Source organism: Dryobates pubescens, chromosome 21 (genome assembly GCF_014839835.1).
Source record: "Dryobates pubescens isolate bDryPub1 chromosome 21, bDryPub1.pri, whole genome shotgun sequence".
Taxonomy (NCBI): Eukaryota; Metazoa; Chordata; class Aves; order Piciformes; family Picidae; genus Dryobates; species Dryobates pubescens.
This window is the reverse complement of record NC_071632.1, coordinates 18345008-18369662: the sequence shown is the minus strand read 5'-3', so window position 1 is coordinate 18369662 and position 24655 is coordinate 18345008. Positions and strand designations below refer to the sequence as shown.

Sequence of the window (24655 nt, the reverse complement as noted above, 5' to 3'; positions counted from 1 at the left end):
CTGTGTCCTCTTGTTCTGTGCTGGTTGCCTGGCAGAAGAGACCAACCCCCACTTGGCTGCAACCTCCCTTCAGGTAGTTGTAGACAGCAATAAGGTCTCCCCTGAGCCTCCTCTTCTCCAGGCTAAGTAACCCCAGCTCCCTCAGTCTCTCCTCACAGGGCTGTGCTCCAGACCCCTTCCCAGCTTTGTTGCCCTTCTCTGGACATGTTCCAGCAAGTCAACATCTTTCCTAAACTGAGGGGCCCAGAACTGGACACAGAACTCAAGGTGTGGCCTAACCAGTGCTGAGTACAGTGCAGAATGACTTCCCTGCTGCTCTGGGCCACACTATTCCTGATCCAAGCCAGGATGCCGTTTGCCTTCTTGGTTGCACTTAGTGTGGTGTGAGGATGTTGCTAGAAAAATTCTCTTCCCTGTGCTTGCTAAGCGAAAATCAAAGCCCAAAGTGTCATTATCTTGGTTTGGGCAGTATTGACATACCAGTGTTGGGTTAATGGTTGGACATGATCTTCAAGTTCTCTTCCAACAAATATTATTCTATAATTCTGTGAAATAAATTATCTGCCATGTAACAGAGGAAATGCAAAACAATGTTATACTTGGTCAGTTGCTAACACTTGAGGTTTCAATGCAGTAACCTTGTAGGTGTTGAGGAAGTTTAAAAGCACAAGCCTAAAATCTAGCTTTCTACACTGCCTCAGGTTTCCTGCATGTCCATGCCTGACACTTTTTAATGCTCACTGTGTGATTACTTTGTTCCAGACAAGATTGTTTCAGTGGTTAGGACTTAATGCTAAAATGCCTTTGTGATTTTTTTGCCTGGGCAGTAATGTTCAAGCCAGCTGAAAGATCTTCATGTTATGATGCTCAGCAATGCAAAGCTCCATTTCTTCAGTGTTGTCTACAGCACTGCATGGAACCTCTAAGGTTTTTTTTGTGCAAGCCTTGGGGTGAAAATCACCCACTCTGATTTTCAGTAAAGTTCATGCCAGGTTACTGCCTAGCTACTGGGAAATGTTGATCCAAAAAGTAGCATTTAAAACCAGCCTGTTATAGTTATTATGGCAGAGGAGCCTCTGCCACATTGGGCATTCTTGCCTCAGAAATCACTGCTCTGCTTTGGTTTCTAAATTATCCCTTTCTAGGGTGAACAGGAGCTACTCTTTTCCTACAAAAGCTCAGTTGTTACAGCAGATGCTCCACAAATTGCAGTGTTCCATCCCTGCAACAAATGCAGATCCCCTGTGTTCTTGAAAGCCACATCACCTAACCTCTGCAGGCAGATGAGAGCAACAAGATGTGCTTTTTTTCTCAAGGCATTGTGAGAATAAAAACAAAAAAATAAGTAAGCCATAACCAACAAATCACTAGTAATATTCTGCCCAGGAGGCTTTTGGTTAACTGTAAAATAGTTTAATGGTTTTCTTTTCCTTAAAGCCTGAGGAAAACCAACAAATTGAAGCATCATCACAGGATTCAGTTTCTTCTAGATGTGGCTTTTTCTTTTTTTCCTCCCCCCTTTAGAGGGGATTTAATAAATGTGTATAAATATCTGAAGGCTGGGGGTCAGGAGGGAAGGGACAAGCTCTGCTCACTTGCTCCCTGTGATAGGGCAAGGAGCAATGGGTGTAAGCTGCAGCACAGCAGGTTCCACCTCAGCACAAGGGGCAACTTCTTTACTGTAAGGGTCACAGAGCACTGGAACAGGCTCTGGCAGGGAGGTTGGACTCCATGATCTCTTTGAGTCCCTTCCAACCCCTGACATCCTGTGATCCTGTGACTACTTCAAGGAGAGCTGCATGAATGCAGATTAACACCACCAGCCTTATTTGTGCTGCTTCTTCTGGGTCAGTCTGTGGGTTGTATCTGCAGTTGCACTTGATGTTGTTTTTCAGACACTGTATTATCAAAAAGAGTTAACATATCAATAAGGTTGGATAAGACCTCAAAGATCATCAAGTCCAACACATCACCTAATACCTCATGACTACTAAATGATGGCTTCAAGTGCCATATCCAATCCCCTTTTGAACACCTCCAGGGATGGTGACTCCACCACCTCTCTGGGCTGCACCATCCAATGGCCAATTACTCTCTCTGTGAAGAACGTTCTCCTCACTTCCAGCCTAAACGTCCCCTGGTGCAGTTTGAGACTGTGTCCTCTTGTTCTGGTGCTGGTTGCCTGGGAGAAGAGACCAACCCCCTTCTAACTACAACCTCCCTTCAGGTAGTTGTAGACAGCACTAGGATGCAACAAAAACTCTGGGCACTGGTATCCATAGCCACTCCCAGTAAGCCAGTATCAAACAAAATGTGAGCATGCTGGTTAATTGCTTATCTGTTGGTGGTAGTGAGACTGACTACAGTCTCACCATTGGCGAGTATCACCAGCAGCTGGTCAGGATTTTTAAACTAAACCATAATAATCATGTTTTCTGGTGATTCATCACTGCTTTCAGAGGCAGCAGTCTGGACTACACAGACTTGGGTTCTGATCTCTTATAGTAATTCCTCTGCTGTGTGTCAAACCAGTGCGGCACAGCCTCCCTTCAGGTAGGATTATGGGCTTCCCCAGCCACTGCAAATGAATGCCACTGCTTTCAGTGCTGAGTTATGGTGTCTGAGGGTCTGATTCAGCAGGTGTAGATGTACCAAAGTGGGGGGAGAAGAAATAAAAAGGGAGGTACATCTTATTTCAAGCAGCAGGCAGTCTGGCACACACATTGAGCATTGGGAACAGCTCAGCTGCTTAGTCCCTCATTTGTATTCCACTTGCATCAGCTGAATGTGTGGCTAAATTGACTTTTGGAGAAAGATAACCCTTCCTCCTCTGAAACTTTTCATAACTCATCATGTGTCTGTTTCTGCCATTGCCAGAACCTCTGGCCTGAGCAGGGAGTTAAGTTAACCCATCTAGCCCAAGTGGTTTTTGTTTTCCTTAAGGACATTTCAAATCTTTTGTGGTTTTGATTTCCTTTTGGGTTCTGACTGGCCATTGCTTTCAAGCCTTTAATAAGAAGACTCACTATCTATGGTAAGCTGCACAGCATAGTATCAAGTTGCCATGACTTTCAAATATCACATCTAAAACCATTCCAGATACAAAGATTCTCAGCAGTAACAAAGACCAGAAATCCCAGAAATGAGAGGATTTACTTCTTTCCTGTCTAGATGAATCTCTCTTTATAAAGTGACCTAGTGAGAGATTTATGAAGCAATCTTTGTTGTTGCTGCTACCCAAACAATTCATTTGTTATGTAGGCCAAATGCAAAATGAAATACATGTTGAAAGATAAAGCAAGGAGCAGGGAACATATTAATACTTGAAAAATTGCATTTCAGCATTGAGTTGTTGCAGCTGAACAGCAAGAAGGACTATTTTAAGAGTCCTTCATGCTGATATATAAAATGTATTTGAAGTTACCCACTGGAGGAATATAATGTACAAAAAAAAGCCATCTCTTAATTTTCTTCTCAAACAGTGCTCTGAATCTTCTTTCTGGTCTACTATTAGGATGGATGGACCACCTCTAGGGCCTCATAATTAAAAGCAGTCTCTCTATGCTACTTTAAAACCCAAATACAAGCAGAATCTTTAAAGGTATTTAAAGATAAAGTTGTATTCTATTATTTCTTTTCCCCATGGCAAATATTAATAAGGTGCAATACTCTGCATCACTTCCAGTAAAGTTTCTGTAGAGGCTAAAAGAAGTCCTGGTTGCACTGCTTGCTGAAAACATTCTGGACAGTAAATCACTTTCCTGAGACTGAAAAGACAATATAGCAGTGATGTTTGCAGCTGTGCTCTGTTTTCAATGTCATTAGAGGTTTAGAATGGCTGAGAGTCTTCCTCCGAGATGTCTAAGGAAGTCTACAATACATCACTTCAATTTAAATCACTACCTGCTGAGCCCCTGGCTTTGCCTTGAATAGCATAGCTTGATGTCTCAAAGATTCCAATATCCCAAGGGAAGCTTTGTTGCAGTATTCACCTTTCTGAATACAGATCAGTTCCTTTCTAGCCTCTATTGACTCTGTTGAATCTATTGACTCTGGGTTTAATTCAGTTACCTAAACATAGCTGTGTAGAAATAGGGGAGACATCAGGTAAAAATGCATGTGAAGCTTCTCCACAGGACTGGCAAAATGAATGCAGAGTCTACACAACAGAGCTGAGATCCCAAATGGCACTAACCATTCCTGAGTGAAACACTCTTTAAATGTAACTGAACTGCAGAAGAAGCTGAGATAACAAGATCAGATGTAGACACTGACAGTGTAGATTCTTTCTTAGAATACTATCTTTACAGTGGGAGTGATGGAACACCGGAGGAGGCTGCCCGGAGAGGCTGTGGAGTCAAAACCCATCTGGCTGCATTCCTGTGAGAACTACCCTAGGTGATCCTGCTTTTGGCAGGGGGATTGGACCCAATGATTTCTGGAGGTCCCTTCCAACCTCTACTGTACTGTGATACTGTGATATTATTGCCTTTCTAAAGGCAATAATTTTGGGATGTTCTAGGGTATTAAGGACATCTTCACAGTCACAGCAGATGTGATGCAGGACTAGAGGGAACAAGAAATGTCCTGGAGTGGGAGATGGGAGACCAAGCAAAATACGTGACAGCACCTAAGGGACCTGGGGGGACTGCTTCTGTGGGCTAAACAATCCCAGCTCCCTTAGCTTCTCCTCATAGGGCTTGTGCCTGATGCCTCTCCCTAACCTCATTGCCCTTCTCTGGACATGTTCAAGAGTCTCAATGTCAGACTGTGTATCTGTTTGTAAGGCCCAGAATGATTATTCCAAGAGCTGATAGAGTTATCTCAGTTTTGGCCAGCTGGCAAAGAGCTGGAGATCCAAAGATTGTGAAACACATTAAAGCTTTGTGGAGAACATCAGCTTAAGGGAGAAGTGGTATTGATGTCCAGATGGTAGAAAAGGTGCTGCATTCCTTGGTGATTTTAAAGAGCTTTTCCAATCAAAATTATTCTCTAGTTCTATGAGCTTGGCTGTTATGCTGCACTGGAGAATCCATATGAGTATGCATATCCAGACACATACACAAATTGATTAATGAATGAGATCACATCCTTGTTCTGCCATTTGCATATCTTAGTTGCAGAAATATCTGGGAAAAAACCAAACATCTGGACTTTTCACATTCTTAGCTCAAAGTATCAGCCGTGAGGTATAAACTTGAAAGAAATTTGGCTCTTCTCATTCCAATAATCATAGAACTTCTTGATCTGGGTTGTGTTTCTCTCACCCAGGTTGCGGGAATCCATCCAGAATGCAAGATATTCCAGCAGGTGGTGAAAGAAGAGACCCTCTGCCTAGAAAAGAACGAATCTGTTTCCCCTGATCTTACAGGTAACAGCCTTGGTTATGAAGATCTGATATGAATATCTCATGTATAATGTTTCATGGACACAATGGCAAGATACCATTTGTTTTCCTGAGTCAAGATTGGATTCCTATTTTATTTGGTTTCTTAATAGTTTGAACTGGGACTTTACCTCATCTATTTTAGTTATCTTAAAATGCTCAATGTCTAAGTCCATTTGTCTTCTTAGATTCCCTTAAAAGTAAATGGAGGAAGATGGGTGCCCCTAGAACACGTTTAATTGCCTCTGGTTTAGACTCTTTAGAATGAGATGAATAATTTTCTGGAGTAGCATTTTTCTCTGCTAACTACAGAATGAGACTAAGATGATAAATTCAGACATTGACAAGTTTAGATGCTCAGTTAGGGCAGGAAAACTCTGCCTGAAATGTCTTCACGTTGCTAAAGCATTTTGTATGTTTGTATTCAAAACTCCACAGAATCATCCCCAGAAGATGCTGAGAAGCATGCTGAAATCCTTCAGCATGCGAACCTCTTAATCTGAAGTAGTTCCACATCATTGTTGCTGTACAGAGTTGTGCCTAATGAGTGTCATCAGCAGAGCCCAAGGTGTAATACCTCTCATCATGAAGCAGATGTGTAAAACAAGCCAGTAGAATCAAGCTCTAAATATGTTTTATTTTCCCTGCTGTCTAAAAGGAAAAGAGCCCTGGGTATTGAAAAAAACACCAAACCAAACAAAAATACCCCAAACACTTAAATATCTATGATGGCAACACTACTTGATATAATTTCTACTCCAGTTGTCTTTATGGACTGTCAGGTGTCTTGGGCAATCGTTTATATCTTAAAATCCTCAGCATGCAAAATGCTTTCTGCCTCTTGACAAAGCGGTTTCTTTGATCTAGACTATAGATGTCACTGGAAATGAAGCCAGATCTAAGACTTCAAACATACAGGTTCCCCTCCTACATAAGGTCAACTGATTCACATTTTTAACCCCACATTGCCAAATACTTTAAATTTTTAGACCCATCTCCTCAGAGGTACTATAGTCTCTTTAAGAGAGACCCATTAAGTCCTTTAGACTAAATGTGTGAGCCACTGCAAGTCTAAGTGGGACTTGTATTACCTGACTTTATTAATCTGAAAATTAGCAGCCTAGTTTAGGCTATAAACATCAGAGAGCCCTGGGTATTTGCAGTGAGTGATTCATCCTGTCCTCAGATAGGAGCTACCAATACATGGGATGAATCATGCCCTGGAAGTCCCTGTCTCTTTCTCCTGATTACAGAAGGAACACAACTAAGATTAGCTAACATATTTCAGACAATTAAAATTAGAGCTAAAAAGTCAGGGTTTCTATTTTCCTTTCTGGAAAGTTTGGTATACCAGGACTTTCCTCCTCCAAACATGATGTGAGGATTACACTGTGGGAGAGTCACAGGACTGTCCTTTTGGAAGCCAGGGAGTAACTGTGCTCGGTAATATTGCTTCCACATTTCAGCTCTTGACAAGTTTAGATTTGCCTTGTCCTCAGTCTCAGAGGAAACAGAAAAGAATCAGTGAAAGAGAGTAACACCCCTCCAGTGAAACTCATGCACTGCTTTATGCCATTTATGACTACCTAGAGATCAGTTACAGCACAGTGCTCTTTTTCTTGGTTCAGGCACCTTTACACACTGATAACTTTTCTGTCCTGCACCCACAGCTACTTGCCAACAGACACTTCGTGACCACATCTTGAGACTCAATGTGATGCATCTGTGGCAAAGCTGTGATTAGCTATCACTTCTGAAGACCTTTTGTGTTGACTCATAGCTAGCAGAATGTCCTAGCAATCTCTGGTTTAGGGAACCTTGTGAATGCCAGCCAGTCAGACCTGCTCCTGGTGATGGCTGTTTTGTACGAGGCTGGGAGATGTCCTTCTGGTTTGAGATTAATCTAATCCCTCTTGAAATCACAGAATGGAGAGGGGTGGAAGGGACCTCTGGAGATCACCTAGTCCAACCTGCCTGCTAATGCAGGGACATCTAGAGCAAGTCCATTGTAAAAATAGCATTGATTGTCTAAACTCAGGACTTCTGCCTTAATTACCTGTAGCTCTGGTGAATTTGGTAGAATTCAAGCACAGAATCAAGAGATTAAATCTGAATTTTTAAGTCTGATGTTTTAAAATCAGCCTCTGAAGGCAGTAATTAGAAATCTGAAGTGTTAACAATTCAATATTTTAAATTTTGGTGACTTATGTTTTGATCATAGAAAGAACTGTAGATCATTTGACTTTCAGATTGTGTCTGCTTGGATTTCAGGCACATTCTCTGGGATAAGGTGGGGGGAGTGCCAAGTGCCTGTGTGAGCAACGATGCACGCGAGGAGGATGGAAAACAATACAATCCTTCATTTGCAGAACTGCATGTCCTGCTATGGCTCTAGTGGGAATTAGTGGGAAAGTCACAGCCTCATTATGGAAGATAATGGTGTGGTGTTCCCTGTGTGTTTCTTTATTTAGAGGCATTTTCTTCTTCAGGATGTGCCAGAGATTGGGATGGTCTAACGTGCTGGCCCAGAGCTGCTTTTGGGGAGGTGGTTAAAGTTCCCTGTCCAAGATTTTTTGAAGAAATCACCAATATCCATGGCAAGATATTTTTTTTTCCTATTTTTTAAGGGTTTTTAATATAGATATATTTCTTATAAGATTCTGTAACTTGTTTAATTTAACAGTTCACAACACAAATGTATATCAGTTAGCACACAGCAAGTATTCAGATGCACGTTGTCCCTTCTCTCCACCTGAGGGTGTACCCAAAACCCCCAGGGCTCTTTCTTCCCCGCTCCCTGATAGGCAAGTCACACACTGGCCAGGTCAGAGACTGCTCCCCCTGTCTCCCCTTCTCCTCCTGACATTAGGCATAGCCAGGCCTAAGAGGCCTTGAGATACTCCCCCAGCATTACCCGATAGGGAGCATCTCCCACGGGAGCAGAGAGGGAGTAAAGAAAAGGCTTTGCGGATGGATTTGTAGGGTGCAGGATTTCTGGGTAGAAATAGGCTGTTTCCTGTGTCCACCTACAGGGTTGGACACTCTGGACACTGGGGATGTAACTTGTGTGGCAGTCCAGGGAGCACCCAGCCTAAACTGCCACAAACATCTTGGTTTATAGTCTAAATAGTTGTGAACCAGGACAATGAGCAAGTTACTGAAGCTTATAACTATCAGCACTTGTGCTGTGCTGTGCTGAATCATCTGGTCTCTTCAGTGGTCTAAAACTATGAGTAATTACAGTACCTCTTGAGATCACCTAGCTCAATCCTCCAGTTAGAATCAGAGAATCAATAAGGATGGAAAAGACCTCAGAGATCATCAAGTCCAACCTGTCATCCAACACCTCATGACTAACTAAACCATGGCACAAAGTGCCACGTCCAGTCCCCTCTTGAACACCTCCAGTGATGGTGACTCCACCACCTCCCTGGGCAGCACATTCCAATGGCTAACAACTCTTTCTGGGAAGAACTTCTTCCTAACATCCAGCCTAAACCTCCCCTGGCACAGCTTGAGACTGTGTCCTCTTGTTCTGATGCTGGTTGCCTGAGAGAAGAGACCAACCCCAACCTGGCTACAACCACCTTTCAGGTAGCTGTAGAGAGCAATAAGGTCTCCTCTGAGCCTCCTCTCTTCAAGGTTAAGCAACCCCAGCTCCCTCAGCCTCTCCTCACAGGGCTGTGCTCGAGGCCTCTCCCAAGCCTCATAGCCCTTCTCTCGTCATGTTCAAGTGTCTCAATGTCCTTCTTAAACTGAGCTAATTGAACTAGACACAGTACTCAAGGTGTGGCCTAACCAGTGCTGGGTACAGGGACGCAATGACTTCCCTGCTCCTGCTGGCCACACTATTCTTGATGCAGGCCAGGATGCCATTGGCCTTCTTGGCCACCTGGGCACACTGCTGGCTCATGTTCAGCCAGCTGTCAAGCAGTACCCCCAGGTCCCTTTCTGCCTGGCTGCTCTCCAGCCACTCCAACCCCAGCCTGTAGCACTGCATGGGGTTGTTGTGACCAAACTGCAGCACCTGGCACTTGGACTTGTTGAATGCCATCATGTTGGACTCTGCCCATCTGTCCAGCCAGTCAAGGTCCCTCTGGAGAGCCCTGCTACCCTCTAACAGATCATTACCAGCTCCCAACTTGGTGTCATCTGCAAATTTACTGATGACACTCATGATCAAGTTCAAAAATGTTATCTAACTTCAAAGCAAGATCAGGTGGCTTGCCTGGCTTGTTGTCCACAGCATAAATTGTGTTTGATGCATGATTTGTTTTCTTCTATGTAAAGACTGAATCTGCAGACTGAATTTCCTGGATGAAATGGAGAGATTCCACTTGCACCTTGACATTTTCAAATGATAGATATGTACAATATGGCAGGGGGGTTTGGAACTAGGTGATCCTTGAGGTCCCTTCCAACCCTAACAATTCTATGATTCTATAATATCATAAGTCTATAGCTAATATTGCTGAATGTGTCTAGACCTGTAAATGCCCAAATTAAGAACCATAAAAGAATAAATATCTGGGTTTTTTTTCCTCACCAACATCCTTCTTGCCCAATTCATTCTGATGTATTTTACCATTAAAGGCTTCCTTCTGAGAAACTGCACAGAGGAGGAACATTGGTCAGAACCATTTCCACCATACTCTGTTGCCTGTGGATTTGATGAAAGTTCCAGCAAAGGGCCTGAGGATCAGGTGAGCTTTTTATTTCCTTTCCACAGACCTCTCTAGAGTACTGTCTTCTGAATGTTCTGGGTAGTGGGATGCTCTCACACATATGAGCCCTGTCAGACTCCAGTAATTACCCATGTGGAGCTCAACAATATTCAGTGTATTTAGAGTCTGGATAACAAATTAGGTTTAATATAAAGGAAAGGCATAGTAGGTAGTACTTTCCTCTCCATCTAATTGTCTCCTCTTGGTGTTAATGAGCAGACTCATGATTAGTTCACTTGTCCTGCCAAATAAAGCCTTTGGTTCTCTGGCAGATGTGACCTGAATACTCAGCATACAGCCACCTCCTAAGGAAAGCCTACCAATCTGTCCATAACTTCATAGCAATGTACATCTTTAAGAGGGAATTCCCAGATGCCATTGAGTATTTCCACGCTTAGGTGTTCAGTGGAGTAGGAAGTGAACCTCTGTTGTTCCTAGCTGATGATTGTCACTGGTACTCAGTTATGCTCCAGCAGCATTTCTTTTCCATTCACATATCCATATGATTTAAATTTCATGTTCCTTATCACCTTGTTTGGCCTCAAGTTAGGAATGGCACACACTGGTGGTAGTGCCTCAGTGGTGAATTTTGCCACGTGGCTAAAGGGTTTTGATTAACAAAGATTTGCTTTTTCCTCTGCTTTGGAGTTCTGATCTTTGTTAAATGGGACAGTTCCATCAAGAGAGCGTAGATGTGCTCGCATCCCCTCATCTCCACTCTGTGTTGGACAAGGCTCATACATCTTGTCCAAATGCAGGATGGGATACTTAGAAATATGATTTGTTTAGGGAGCTACTTGAAATTGCTAAACAGTTGTTTCAACCCAGAACTGCTGCCTTTTGGATAAACAGAGTTTGGATCCATTAGAGGACAGTGTCCATTGCATTTGCAAAGAGGAAATTCCCCTGGATTCAGAGAATTCAGGGATTTTAAATAATTAGGTAATTTTGTAGTGAATCAGCATAAAATTTGCATGTACAAAGCAATACAAGCAGGTTTCATTTTTTTCTTAGGACATAGAATGGTTAAAGGCAAAGCAAACAAATGAACTAGAAAGGATTTATAATATTACAGTATCTGGAAACTGAATGAACTGTTTGCCCATCAGATTAAAGACCCAGAGGTTTTTCTCTTGGCTTTCACAGAATCATAGAATTGTTAGGGTTGGAAGGGATCCACAAGGATCATCTAGTTCCAAACCCCCTAGATCACACTAGATCAGGTTGCACAGAGTCACATCCAGTCTGGCCTTAAAAACCTCCAAGGATGAGGCTTCTACCACCTCCCTGGGCAACCTGTTCCAGTGTCTCACCATCTTCATGGGGAAGAACTTCTTCCTACATCCAATCTGAATCTCCCCACTTCCCCATTTTTTTCCCATTCCCCCCAGTCCTATCACTCCCTGACATCCTAAAAAGTCCCTCCCCAGCTTTCTTGTAGCCCCCTTCAGATACTGGAAGGCCACAAGAAGGTCTCCTTGAAGCCTTCTCTTCTCCAGGCTGAACAGCCCCAACTTCCTCAGTCTGTCCTGATAGGAGAGCTGCTCCAGCCCTCTGTTCATCCTCATGGCCCTTCTCTGGACACATTCCAACATGTCCAGATCCTTCCTGTATTGGGGGCTCCAGAACTGGACACAGTACTCCAGGTGTGGTCTCATCAGAGAGGAGTAGTGGGGGAGAATCACCTCCCTCAACCTGCTGGCAATGCTTTAACTTTCTTACCTCCACAACACGATGTGATTGTTTCACAGTGTTTCAGTTTCCTCACCTGCAAAATGTGAGTTTTATTTCTTCCATAGCAACATCTCTTCATGAAAACCAATATTGATCAAATGTGGTTCAGGTATAAATGGAGGGATTCACAAAACTCTCATCAGGAGGCTTCAGTGCCTTGGGATCTTTGGGTACCTATGGGAGAAAATGTAATGACTTAACCAAGTTAACATTTTCCTGTTGAACAAGCTCTGTGGGATCAATATTGCAGATGAGATTTTGGGCTTCAAAAGCTGCCTCATGTACAGGGTTAAGGATGATTCAACAGAAAAAGAAAGTGATTTAGTGATGGAGAGTAAGACCTGGAGCACACAGAGCAGCACAAAGGTGATGGGACTGACTAGGCATGGAAAATGTGAAATAAGCACACCAGCATGCATGCTGCATAACCACCAGCATTGCTCTGTGTTCTCTTTTTCTCATAGAAATCATATTATTCTGCATTTTGGCGTGTCTACACTGCTGGCTATGCAGCATCAGTGGCTTCACTCATTACCGCTCTAATTGTCTTTGCTGCCTTCAGGTAAAAACCCGATGGTATCTTTTTCAGGATGTCTTAAGAATAGATTCACTCTAATTCCTCTCACACTCTCTGTGGTTTTGTTCTATGGGATTCTTAAGATTCTCGTATTCAAACCTTCCTCAGACATGACACTGTTGGTGGCAATGAGTCCTCCTCTATTTGTGTTGGAGCATTTCCTTACAGATGTTAAAACAGTAAAAAAAGTAGAAAAGCAAAGAAAAAAGGCAGTTAGAGCAGTAAAGCTGTCTGGGCAGTCTGTCTTGGCCTCTTTAATTCCACTTGATTACAGTGAAAATGCTCCAACCTCTTATCACTATTAACATAAAATAGCTATTTGGAATACAAAATAACTCCACTTTTCCAGTGCCTAGCAGGACATACTCTGCAGAAACTGAGTGTCTCATGCCCCTGACCCAGCAGTAATTCTAAACTGTCCATTCTCTCTGTGAAAGACCATTGCTTCCATAATGGGCAGCTATAGAAAGAGATGTAAAGAAATTTACATGTCCTGCTTGATGATGTTGGATATTAGGAAATGGATGCTGGCTTTAATTGGTTCCACTGCCCTTGGACAAAAGCTGTAAGCTTACCATGCAGACATGAGTGCAGAGCGCTCAGAGGACGCAGTCTCAAGCTGTGCCAGGGGAAGTTTAGGCTCGAGGTGAGGAGAAAGTTCTTCACTGAGAGAGTCATTAGCCATTGGGATGGGCTGCCCAGAGAGGTGGTGGAGTCACCATCCCTGGAGGTGTTCAAGAGGGGATTGGATGTGGCACTTGGTACCATGGTTTAGTAGGCATGAGGTCTTGGGGGACAGGTTGGACTTGATGATCATTGAAGTCTCTTCCAACCTTATTGATTCTACGGTTCTATGAACACAGAAGCAGCTTCCTAGCTGGAATGGATTGACAGTCTCAAAGGTCATATCACGTAGAAAGAGAGACAGGAACAAGAGGCTGATCTCTCTAAACCTTGCAAGGGATTCCATTAGCTCAAGGTAAAACTGTGGACAGGGCAATCTAGGAAAATAGAATCATTTAAGGTGGAAAAGAGCTTTAAATCATCAAGTCCACCACTAAAACATGTCCCTCAGCACCACATCTACACAGCTTTTATATCCCTCCATGGATGGTGATTCCACCACTCTCCTAGGCAGCCTGTTCCAGGGCTTGACAACCCTTTCAATGACGATTTTTTTTCTCATGTCCAGCCCAAACCTCCTCTGGTGCAATTTAAGGCTGGTTCCTCTTGTGTTGTTGCCTGTTACCTGGGATAGGAGACCAACTCCATCTCACTACACCTTTTCAGAGAGTTGCAGAGAGTGAAGTCTCCCCTGAGCCTCCTTTGTTCCAGGCTAAACCACCCCAGATCCCTCAGCCACTCCACAGAAGATTAATGCAGTATAGTGTAGGGAAAATTCTTCTCTGGAAGCCATCCCTCAATACGTGACTAACACCCATTCAGTATTCTGTTCTTCTCTGCCCAGAAAAGGACTGAAAATCCTGTTACAAGCTTCAACAAAAAAAAGTGCTATTTAGAATAATTAAAAGATATCATAGAGCCCAAGAGTCCCAGAGTTATTCACTGGTTCTGGCAACTCCTTTAAATGTGTGGTGATTCAAGGATGATTATACTAACACTTTTATTACCTTGAACAGATAGTAACTCCCTTGTGTCTAGCTCCCTCTCAGATAGTGACAAATGATTTACTTGCTCTGGAAGATGTTTGAAGTCACCCTGTATTCCTGCCTGACTTTTGCTGAGACCATGAGAAATTTCTCCTGAAGAACATTTTTGATTTTCCCTTTCCATGTCAGGAAGTTCCACTGCACACGGAATTACATCCATATGCACCTGTTTGTCTCCTTTATCCTGAGAGCAATTGCTGTTTTCACCAAAGATGCTGTTTTGTTTGCAGATGAAAATATGGACCACTGCCTAATGTCAACGGTACTAAACTTCCTGTCTCTCTTCTCTCTTATAGACTAAACATTTAATTCTTTACCTGAAGAGACAATGGGTGCCCCTTAAGCTCATTTCTCTTCAGCTTGCCATAGCTTTAATCTTAATACCACACAAACCCAAATACTAAACACTATGGCTCCATGCAGCTTTGATATTTAAGGTACAGGTCTGTTGATTCTATTCTCTAAGTAATGAGTTTCAGCTGTAAGAGAGAGTCCATTTTTCACTTTCCTTAAAAAAAAATGCAGTAAAGTCAGTTTAAACAATGGAATCCCAAACCTGCTGAAAGCTTGTAATGTTGTCTTCATTCTTGCATGGTAACACTGAATGTTGTCTGTATTTGTAGAGAAACCACACCGAATGAAGAGCAGATCTAATTGTTGTTTTTCCTTCCTCTTCATTTCCAGGTTGCTTGTAAGGCTGCTGTGGCATTCTTCCAGTTCAGTATTTTAGCAAACTTCTTCTGGCTTCTTATAGAAGGGATATACCTGCAAACACTGCTTTTGCTGACCTTTGTCTCAGACAAGCAGTATGTATGGTGGTTCATATTTACTGGCTGGGGTTAGTACTCCTTTTCCCTTTGTACTCTTTAGCATTTCCATTTACCTTCAGACCTAAATAAAACACTTGTTCTGAGATGAAAGGTGCCACTTTTCTGTTGCAAACTGCCCATTCATCCAGCACTACTACATCAAAACCATACCATTATTCTGTCTTTATCTGTATCTTGTTAGATATTTAACCATCCAGGACTTTGAAGGAGAGTATAGGCTGCATTACTAGAAGCAGAATCACTGGGATGCAGCTATTTGAAAGACGGCAGCACTCACCTTTATGACTGAAATTAAATTCACTCAGCAAAAGTAATTGAAAAGTTAGCCATCTAATCCAAACTATCTCTCCAGGTTTCTCCTGCAGACAGTAGAGAGAGGTGAGAGGTATGTATGCTGCAGTGGTGATTAATCTGGTCCTCAAGAAGATGAATATCGTGACTGGGTAGCAACCTGGAAACATGTTGCCTTTCTTCCGTGACTGAAGAAGTGGGGTGACTAACTTTAAGTTGACATCTTGCTTTTAGTAAGGAGAATTAGATAAATTAATCTTAAATCATATGAGGACAGAATCAAACCATTCTGGGTTTGGGGTTTTGTTGTTGGGGTTTGCTTTGTCTTTTGCTGAGGTTTTCTGGCTTTAAGGAATCTTTCAATATTGCACTAGTTAAAATTATCTCTGATTATAAGAACATGTGCATGTCAGACACAGACATTCTTCCACAGCTGAGAATTGTTTATTGTGGCTTGCAGATATTCATTGTGTGGAATCTCAATCTGTTATCATTTGAGCTTTTAAACTCCAGTTAAAGCTCAAACTGACACATCCATATACCTCAGCTTGTCTGTTCTAAAGTAGAGGCACCCAAACTGAGTGGTCACAGTGACTTCTTTTGACTTAGGAGTGAATTCTAAATTCCCTTTCATCTGCAGAGTCTCTGCCTTTTTAAAAAGTGTAATTACATTACAAAAGTCTGAATTTTCTAGAAGGGATCTTGGTTTGGAGCTATTCCAATTAGATTGCCTGAAACTAGACACTTGCACCTCGATTAATCACAGCTACCTTGAGATAATAAAGGAAACATCTCAATAATGTAGTAATCCTCATCTCCTTTTATAATCAACAGAAAGTGAGAGAAATCTCAGGGGTACCTCAGATGATATGGATGTAAATATTGCCCTTTGTTAATTAAAAAAGGCAACTTGAACTGAATATAGTCTCGGTTGAAATGCCTTAAGCAAAGGTCAAAACTTAGGAAGGAAACTTCTGGGCCCTTCCTACAGATCTCAAGGGATGTTTAGAAAGAGATCACCTATATTTCAATAGATTTATCAGTGAAAATATCACCTGCTTCAGATTAGAGTCCTTTTTGTGGCAGCTTGAAAATCATCTAGTCTCTGGAAATTCAATTGCACAGACGAAGAGCAAACACAATTGCTAATTTATAAACCTGCTTAAAAAGAAAAAAAAATCAGGGTAAAACAAGGAAATAACTTTTGGCCATAAAAGTAGACTTATAAGAGCGATAAAGCAAGTCTAGAAATCACTAATTCCTGGATTTATCTGAATTGTCATAGAATGCTCAGAAACTCATCTAGTGGGACTGGTAGAAGCTCCTCAGGATAAGCAGGAACTCTTCACAGAATCACAGAACCACCAAGGTTGGAAGAGACCTCAAAGATCATCAAGTCCAACCTGTCACCCCAGACCTCATGACTAAACCATGGCACCAAGAGCCACGTCCAATCCCCTCTTGAACACCTCCAGGGATGGGGGCTCCATCACCTCCCTGGGCAGCACATTCCAATAGCGAATTACTCTTCCAGCTAGTGTACAATGAGCTGTATGCTGGCCAGATAAAAAAGCTCTAGCTAAATAAGTGCAAGTGTTTGTAATTCATATCCAAACCTTCCAGTAGTTCTCAGCTGGTATCTGTTAGAACATAGTTTCTAAAACTATGTTCTATTTTCCTTTGTTTTGATTTCATTATTCTGTCATATTTCATTCCATTTATTTTTCCTGGGTTCCTTTTTGTTTCTTGAAGTCCAACTTCTTTCACAAAGTTTTGTGTTTTCTTTTGTTTTCTTTTTTGTTTTCTTTCATTTAAATTATCTGACCTATTGTTTGACCTCCAATGTACATCCAATCTGCTACACTGTGAACCTTCTTGAAACAAAGCTTCCATGACACACAGTAGAATAGAATAGAATTAAACCAGGTTGGAAAAGGCCTTTGAGATCATCAAGTCCAACCTATCATCCAACACTATCTAATCAACTAAACCATGGCACTAAGTGCCCCATCCAGTCTCTTCCTAAATACCTCCAGTGATGGTGATTCCACCACCTCCCTGGGCAGCACATTCCAATGGCCAATCTCTCCTTCTGGGAAGAACTTCTTCCTAACATCCAGCCTAAATCTCCCCTGGCACAGCTTGAGACTGTGTCCTCAAGACAGTTGTATTGTGTTCTCTGTGTTGTTTTGTCCAGGAGCTCCCACTGCTGTGATGTTTACTTGGGTCCTCACAAGAATCCATCAACAAAATACTGGGTAAGTTAGAGCTTGGAAAAAGGAAGCCAGGAGCATCCTGGTTTGTGTTGTATTTTGATTTTATGGTGGGAAAAAGAGAAAAAGGGAAAAAAAAGAAAGATACAGAGCCCATAAAATCAACTGAAGACTTGTTCCAAATTTGTGCCTCTGGTCTTTACACTCTATATGCAAATGAGAAAACAGTTTTAAGTCTGAATTTTATGTGTAATGGAGTAATAAACCTGGAAATATTATAGCAAACATTGAAATGTCATTTAGTTTCCTAATGCCCAGCCCTTGAAATAATTATGTCTTAAGAAAATCACTGCTTCTGTACAAAATCAGCCACAAAGTGCTGACCCTAATCCCTTCAAACAGATACCTCCCAAAACCCAGATTATGTCCTTAGAAGTAGTTTCTTTTGTAGATTTGTAGAATACCAGGTTGGAAGGGACCTCAAGGATCATCTAGTCCAGCCTTTCAGGGTAAGAATATAGTTTAGATGAGATGTCCCAGCAACCTGTCAAAACCTCATGAGCTCAAAGTCACTGTATTTGTGAATGAACAAAGCCTTAGTCACTGATTTACACTCCGTAGAACAGTCACCTTTTCACAGCAAAGCAGGAAATAAGCCTGAAAACACAAATGTTCACTTCTTGCTTTGATTCTTCAACTCTTGCCTCTTACTGAATAAACTTCCTTTATATTGGGCTGCACAGAACATTTTTTGGTGGTATCAGGGTACCAGTACCAGCAGGGGCCTTTAAACAGTGATTTCAACCTTGGTGTGCATCACTTTCCTGCTCTGTGACAGGAATACGTTCATGTGTTGTGGAAAGCTCATGCAAGAAAGGTAAAATAACTGGGTCTGTTTGCTGTTTCAGATGTTGGGATGATGATGAAAATGGAGTGGTGTTATGGATCATCAAAGGTCCCATCCTGCTAACTGTATTAGTATGTTTTTCTTCATGCTGTCTTGAGTATCCTTCAAAATGTGAAAGCTATGTTAGTGTCTCCTGTCAGTAAGCTGGGAGAAAAAGAATGGCACGTGCTGTGCTATGAAACTTCAAAGAGCTGGGAATTACTGGGGGTTTATAGTTGATTTTGTTGGGGTTGTTAGAATCATAGAATCAATAAGGTTGGAAAAGACCTCAGAGATCATCAAGTCCAACCTGTCACCCAACACCTCATGACAACTAAACCATGGCTTCAAGTGCCACGTCCAATCCATTTTTGAACACGTCCAGGGACAGTGACTCCAACACCTCCCTGGGCAGCACTTTTCTTCTTTCTGGGAAAAATTTCTCCACATCTCCAGCCTAAACTTCCCCTGGCACAGCTTGAGACTGTGTCCTGTTGTTTTGGTGCTGGTTGCCTGGGTGAAGAGACCAACCCCCCCCTGGCTACAACCTCCCTTCAGGTAGTTGTAGAGAGCAAGAAGGTTTTCCCTGAGCCTCCTCTTCTCCAGGCTAAACAACCCCAGCTCCCTCAGCCTCTCCTCACAGGGCTGTGCTCGAGGCCTCTCCCCAGCTTTGTTGTCCTTCTCTTGACACGTTCAAGAGTCTCATTGTCCTTGAATTGAAGAGCCCAGAACTGGACACAGTACTCAAGGTGTGGCCTAGCCAGTGCTGAGTACAGGGGCACAATGACCTCCCTGGCCACACTATTTCTGATGCAGATTTTTATCTTTTTATTTTTTTCCAGATTAACTTCATTATATTTATTAATGTGATCAGAATTCTAGTCCATAAATTGAAGACTCAAGAGGGAGGAGGGAGCCACTCAAGCCACTTTGTGTAAGTATTTCTGGGTCTTTCGATGCAGCTCAGCTGTTCCGAGCGGCTATAAGAAATGTTTTATGGGCAGGAGCAGAAAGTGTTCTACTCCTTACTAACAGAAAGAGAAATTCCCAGAAGAAACAACAATGTAAACTTTGCTTTTCATCCAAAATGTCACTTTTTGTTGTTCTTGTTGTGGTGTTTGCTTTCCTTCAGGGGAAGAAGGGTGGGGTGGATGTATTGGAAACAATGAGAAAAGTAGACTATAAAATATTGCAGCTCCCAAATGACTCAGTTTGAAACTCTAAATGCTAAATTTCAGATGATGCCTCACCACTGCTTAAACAGCTGAATCAACTCTGAGGGGCAGTGATGATTAGCTCTCTATCGACAGTTTTGGAAGTTGAAACACTTCTTTGGGGGATACCTATGTGAGACTGAGGTTAGTCTCAGGAGAGTAGATCACAATAGTTAGTTTGGAGTCCCTGGTTTTGCATATACAGAAGGCAGGAGAATAGCTAGTAGTTTAATAGTTGGTCCAGAAGAATTACATGCTGACTTCTTCATCTTAGTACACCAATTATTGACAGTGGGAGCAGCAGAAAGTGATCTTTCCAATAACCTCCTTGGGTATAGTTATCTCCATTATAGCCAGCACCAGAACAAGAGGACACAGTCTCAAGTTGTTCCAGGGTAGGTTTAGGCTGGATGTTAGGAAGAAGTTCTTCCCAGAAAGAGAGATTTGCCATTGGAATGTGCTGCCCAGGGAGGTGGTGGAGTCACCATTGCTGGAGGTGTTTAGGAAGAGACTGGATGGGGTGATTGGTGCCATGGTTTAGTTGATTAGATGGTGTTGCGTGATAGGTTGGACTCAATGATCTTGAAGGTCTTTTCCCACCTGGTTAATTCTATTCTATCCTATCCTATCCTATCCTATCCTATCCTATCCTATCCTATCCTATCCTATCCTATTATGAAGCTGTCCTCTGTACTAAACATTGTTTCTACATGGCTATCATTAATTCTGTATTTCTAACAGTGCATTGTTCTCTAATTCTTGCTTTGCCAGGAGACTTGCTAAATCCACATTACTCTTAATCCCCCTCTTTGGAGTGCACTACGTGGTATTTGCATTCTTCCCAGAAAGCACTGGTCTGGAAGCTCGCCTTTACATTGAGCTGGGCTTGGGATCCTTTCAGGTAAGCTCCTAAGAGGTTTGGTCTGGAGCACCACACTCTCAGGAGTTTTATATTTTAGGTTGGTTTGTAGAGTAGGTGTTAATAACATATCTGGATTCAACACACACATTCCATCTTATTCCTTTACAAGCCCTTTCAGTTGTTCCTTCCCTTATCTTATTATTTGAAATCTCACACTACTTTTGAGTTCTGACTCAGACCTCATATTCACAATCACAAAAAAGATTGCAGTTTCTACCTTTATTGAATAACAATGAAGGTAGAAGATCAGTCTGTGGATTAAGGTAAACTGATGGAAACTAATTACACATGTAACAAAGGTGATGACAAGAGGAATGAAAAAAGGATAGGATATACCAACCTGTTCTGCCCTTACTGTTAAGCAGTAGTGAATCCATCAAGTTAAGAACTTCTTTGTTTCTTCTATTTCGCCATACATCTGTTAAGAACAATATCTTGGCTTTGGGAGAGCCAGAGTCTGGTTATGGTGCACTTTGTAACAAATAGCTGAGACCTTTTTCCTGCCCCTTTTCCCCTGTACCCCACACAAGGGCTTGTCCACATTGGTATGTGTTGAATATGATGCTGCTTCCAATGCTTGCTTCTCAACCACAGCCAGAGTCTGCTTGGGAAAACACTTGCTGGCCCAAGCCATAGATCTGTTGTGGACCATGTTGACATTTTAACAACATGGAGAAGCAAAGACCAGGCTTCAGGGCTGTGTCTGGTTTAGTTCATTAATACAGATGTAGTCTAGCACTGCCCAGTGTTTGCCTGTCTTAGCATAGGCTGTGAGATTACCTGGCTCCTGGTTCACTGCTGTTTCCCCAGACAATGCCTGACTAATTTTGGGTGAATATGATCCCAAGACCTTTCCCATTTGGTTGCAGGCTGAACACAGCCACCCTCTTGTGAGTGAAAGAAGACAGTTTAGCAGTAAAAAGCTAGTCCTCATCCAGTTTATTCACTATCACAAATATAGACTACCTTATCCTATGGACTACTTAGGTGCTTTAGGTCTGGAGCACAGCCCTGTGAGGAGAGGCTGAGGGAGCTGGGGTTGCTTAGCCTGGAGAAAAGGAGACTGAGAGGAGACCTTATTGCTCTCTACAACTACCTGAAGGGAGGTTGTAGCCAGGTGAGGGTTGGTCTCTTCTTCCAGGCAACCACCAGCAGAACAAGAGAACACAGTATCAAGCTGCACCAAGGGAGGTTTAGGCTGGATGTCAGGAATAAATTCTTCACAGAAAGAGTGATTTGGAATGGGCTGCCCAGGGAGGTGGTGGAGTCACCATAACTGGAGGGGAGGTGTTTAGGAAGAGACTGGATGAGGTGCTTGGTGCCATGGTTTAGCTGATTAGATGTTGTTGGGTAATAGGTTGAACTTGATGATCTCAAAGGTCTTTTCCACCCTGGTTAATTCCATATTCTATATTCTATGTTCTATATTCTATATTCTACTTGTTTGTAGGATAGAGTAAAAAGTCCTTAGTGTCTCCATACAAGGACAGCAGTACAGGTATAACATTGCCAGTCCATTGAGAAATTGAATCCTACCATGAAAACCCAATAAATAGTGCCACATCTCCTCAGTTCCAATGGAACAATGGAAAATATTTTTTCTTTTTCTGTATGAGTCAATTTTTTCACCAAAATCCAATGTCTTTCTCTGATTCTCTGCTTTAAATCCTAATGGTTATATTGGTATTTTTTCCTCTCCCTTTCTTCCCTGACTTAGGGTTTTGTTGTAGCTCTTCTATATTGCTTCTCGAATGCAGAGGTGAGTAGCTAGTACACAAGATTATCAAAACCTATTGAACTCATGGACATCTCTTGGTTTTCATTTTATTTTTTCCTATTGCCAGAACAGATCTGTGCTTTCATCTGCTTCTGAAAGCATGAAATACCCAAGTCTTTTTTTCTCCCTTGGTACCTTTGTTGGCTTTATTTGTATTCATGCAGTTCTGCCAGAAGGACACAAAATAAGCTTTGAAACAGTGACCCTTTAGAAACAATTGGTGACTTTCCTGGCAGGGGACTTTTTTCTGCTTTATGGCTGATAGTTACCATGATGAACTCTCAATGGAAAGCTTGTTTCACTCCTTCCTTTCTTTAGGTTTATTTTCTACTGGTGAGTTTCTTCCTTCCTTTTCTAGCTCCTTCTCCTCCTTTTTTCTCCCGAATGTCTACAGTGGTAGCAGGAAACAGAAAGCAATTAATCCACAACAGAATGTGGATTCACATGTGCTCATGTGAATGGTGGCAAGGACTGGACCTGCACCTTCTTGCACTCCTAACACAGCTTTCAGCTGCCTTATGTAGGGCAACAGAAACTGTCAGCACCCTTTCCCCTCACCCAAGACCCAGCAGTATCAATAACAGGTTATAGAGCTCCAAGGCTGTTCAACCTGCTTGTTAGGTGTGTCTGATAGCAAAAATACCAGTTTTGCCTTTGCTGTTGAGATCCCCTGAGACCTCTCTCAAATGCAATATGTATTCATATCAGTTCAGTATCTTTCAAAATCAGCAAGGAATCTTTAGGAAAGGTCTCAGTCTAGGTGAACTGAAAGCCTGGAGAAGGGTCCTAATTGTACAAAGCAGGTCACAGCAAGGAGACACAGAAGATTGAGTGCAAGGAAAGAGCAGGAATTATACAAAGAGGCAGAAATTTGAATGAAGCAGAGCTACAATAATAAACTAAGAAACCAGTCAAAAGCCACCTTCTCATCCTCTGAATTTTTGGAAATTAAGTCTGCTTATTTTCAAAACTCCATAGGGACATAGTTTAAGTCCTAACAATGTGTTGAGGCTTAACCCTGATTGATTTGGGTGCTTTGGGGCATTTAAGAAGTCACTCAGACATTTTGGCATATTTTACCTTCAATGTCAACTAAGTTTGAATATTCTGATTCTTTGGGTTTTGGTATTTGTTTGTTTGGTTGTTTGTTTGTTTGTTTGGTTGGTTGGTTGTTTTAATTCCTTTTCTGTAGGTTCAGAGCGAACTGAAGAAACAACTGTGCAGATGGCAGTATCGAGAGTACCTGACCTTCATACACAAACACAGGGCTTTGTCCAGAGAAAACAGCCCAGTCAACTATGTCACTCAGTTGTCATTGCTTGAAAAAATCAGCCCAACAAGGAAAACCTCTGTGTACCAGAACGGTGTCACTTCTGTCTGAACTTTTCTCCAAGGAGGAGTTGCTGTGACATTGTAAAATACTACCTGGGCGATGGCCAGCTTGGATCCTTTACAGTAGCATCAAGAGCCTTCTGTGAATTTGTTGTTCTGAATGTGAGCTGCTTTCCCACCCTGGTACAGATCAGTATTTCAAGCCTAGGTCTCTCTTCCCTTAAGCATATGAAGTCCACTTCTTCTGTTTTGAAGGTTAGCACCCCCAAAAAACTGGACAACCCCTGCCAGGCCCGTCATGATTGTTACATCTTTGCTACTCTTTCCCAAAATGTCTTCTTTTCAAAAGCACTGCTTCATTGGTAATAGTTATGTGGTGGCAAAGGTTTGGTATAATGATTAGTAAAGTTTTACCAGCTTTGAGTCAACTTCAGCCAACTTCCAATGGCAATTATACCCAGAAACCTATCTATGGTGCAACAACCTCCTTTAAAAGGAATCTCAAAGTGTCTCAGGAGTGACACAAGGACAAAGAACCACAGAACAGCAGGAGTTGGCAGGGGCCTGTGAACATCTAGTCCAATGCCCAAGCTAAAGCAAAGTCACCCAGAGCAGATTGCCCAGGATCACAATGTCCAGACAGAATCTTTCCAGTGAAGGAGAAGGCACAGGCTTTCTGGGCAGGCTGTTTCAGTGCTCCCTCACCCTCAAGGTAAAGTAGGTTTTCCTTAAGCTCAGATGAAACCTCCTGTGTTCTAGCTTGTACTTGTGGAAAATGCATATTTTCTGCTTGCTGGTTTTGTCTTCCATGGCAGTTTAAGAGACAGATTATAGCAGGCCAGAGAAACCTAAGCCCTTTCTTGTCTGCTGGAAAACATGCAGTAGCTGAACATTAGGCACATTATGAACATTTGAAGGAAGAACCAAATGCAGTATGCAGTATGCCAGTTGAGTTGCCTTGAGTTTAGGATAACCTACAAACTTAGTCTTACTGCCCAGAACTTGGTCCTTGTGTAGCAGGAGCAAACCTTCTGCCACTGTAACCTTGATGGTTGGCTGGGTCCATCTCTGAAATGTATAAGGAAATTTGGCTTTTGAG

The 24655-nt window shown here is 42.3% G+C and overlaps 1 protein-coding gene across 1 annotated transcript; it reads left to right on the top strand.

The window, feature by feature from the left end:
* The first annotated feature begins 2319 nt into the window (after positions 1-2319).
* On the top strand, positions 2320-23608 carry LOC104298091 (vasoactive intestinal polypeptide receptor 1). The gene is made up of 13 exons (XM_054171278.1): positions 2320-2397; positions 5272-5371; positions 7876-7983; positions 9980-10089; positions 12309-12406; positions 14221-14353; positions 14776-14929; positions 17410-17470; positions 18334-18403; positions 19154-19245; positions 20297-20426; positions 22165-22206; positions 23417-23608. The coding sequence occupies exons 1-13, from the start codon at positions 2320-2322 to the stop codon at positions 23603-23605; spliced, it is 1365 nt and encodes a 454-aa protein (XP_054027253.1). The 3' UTR covers positions 23606-23608.
* Positions 23609-24655: the final 1047 nt, after the last annotated feature.

Bases quoted from the DNA above. Each gene is read 5' to 3' on its own strand.
- LOC104298091 (XM_054171278.1), top strand. From the start codon at position 2,320: ATGCTGGTTAATTGCTTATCTGTTGGTGGTAGTGAGACTGACTACAGT. The intron at 10,090-12,308 runs GTGAGCTTTTTA...TTTTTCTCATAG, and splicing joins GCAAAGGGCCTGAGGATCAG to AAATCATATTATTCTGCATT. The intron at 22,207-23,416 runs GTGAGTAGCTAG...CCTTTTCTGTAG, and splicing joins ATTGCTTCTCGAATGCAGAG to GTTCAGAGCGAACTGAAGAA.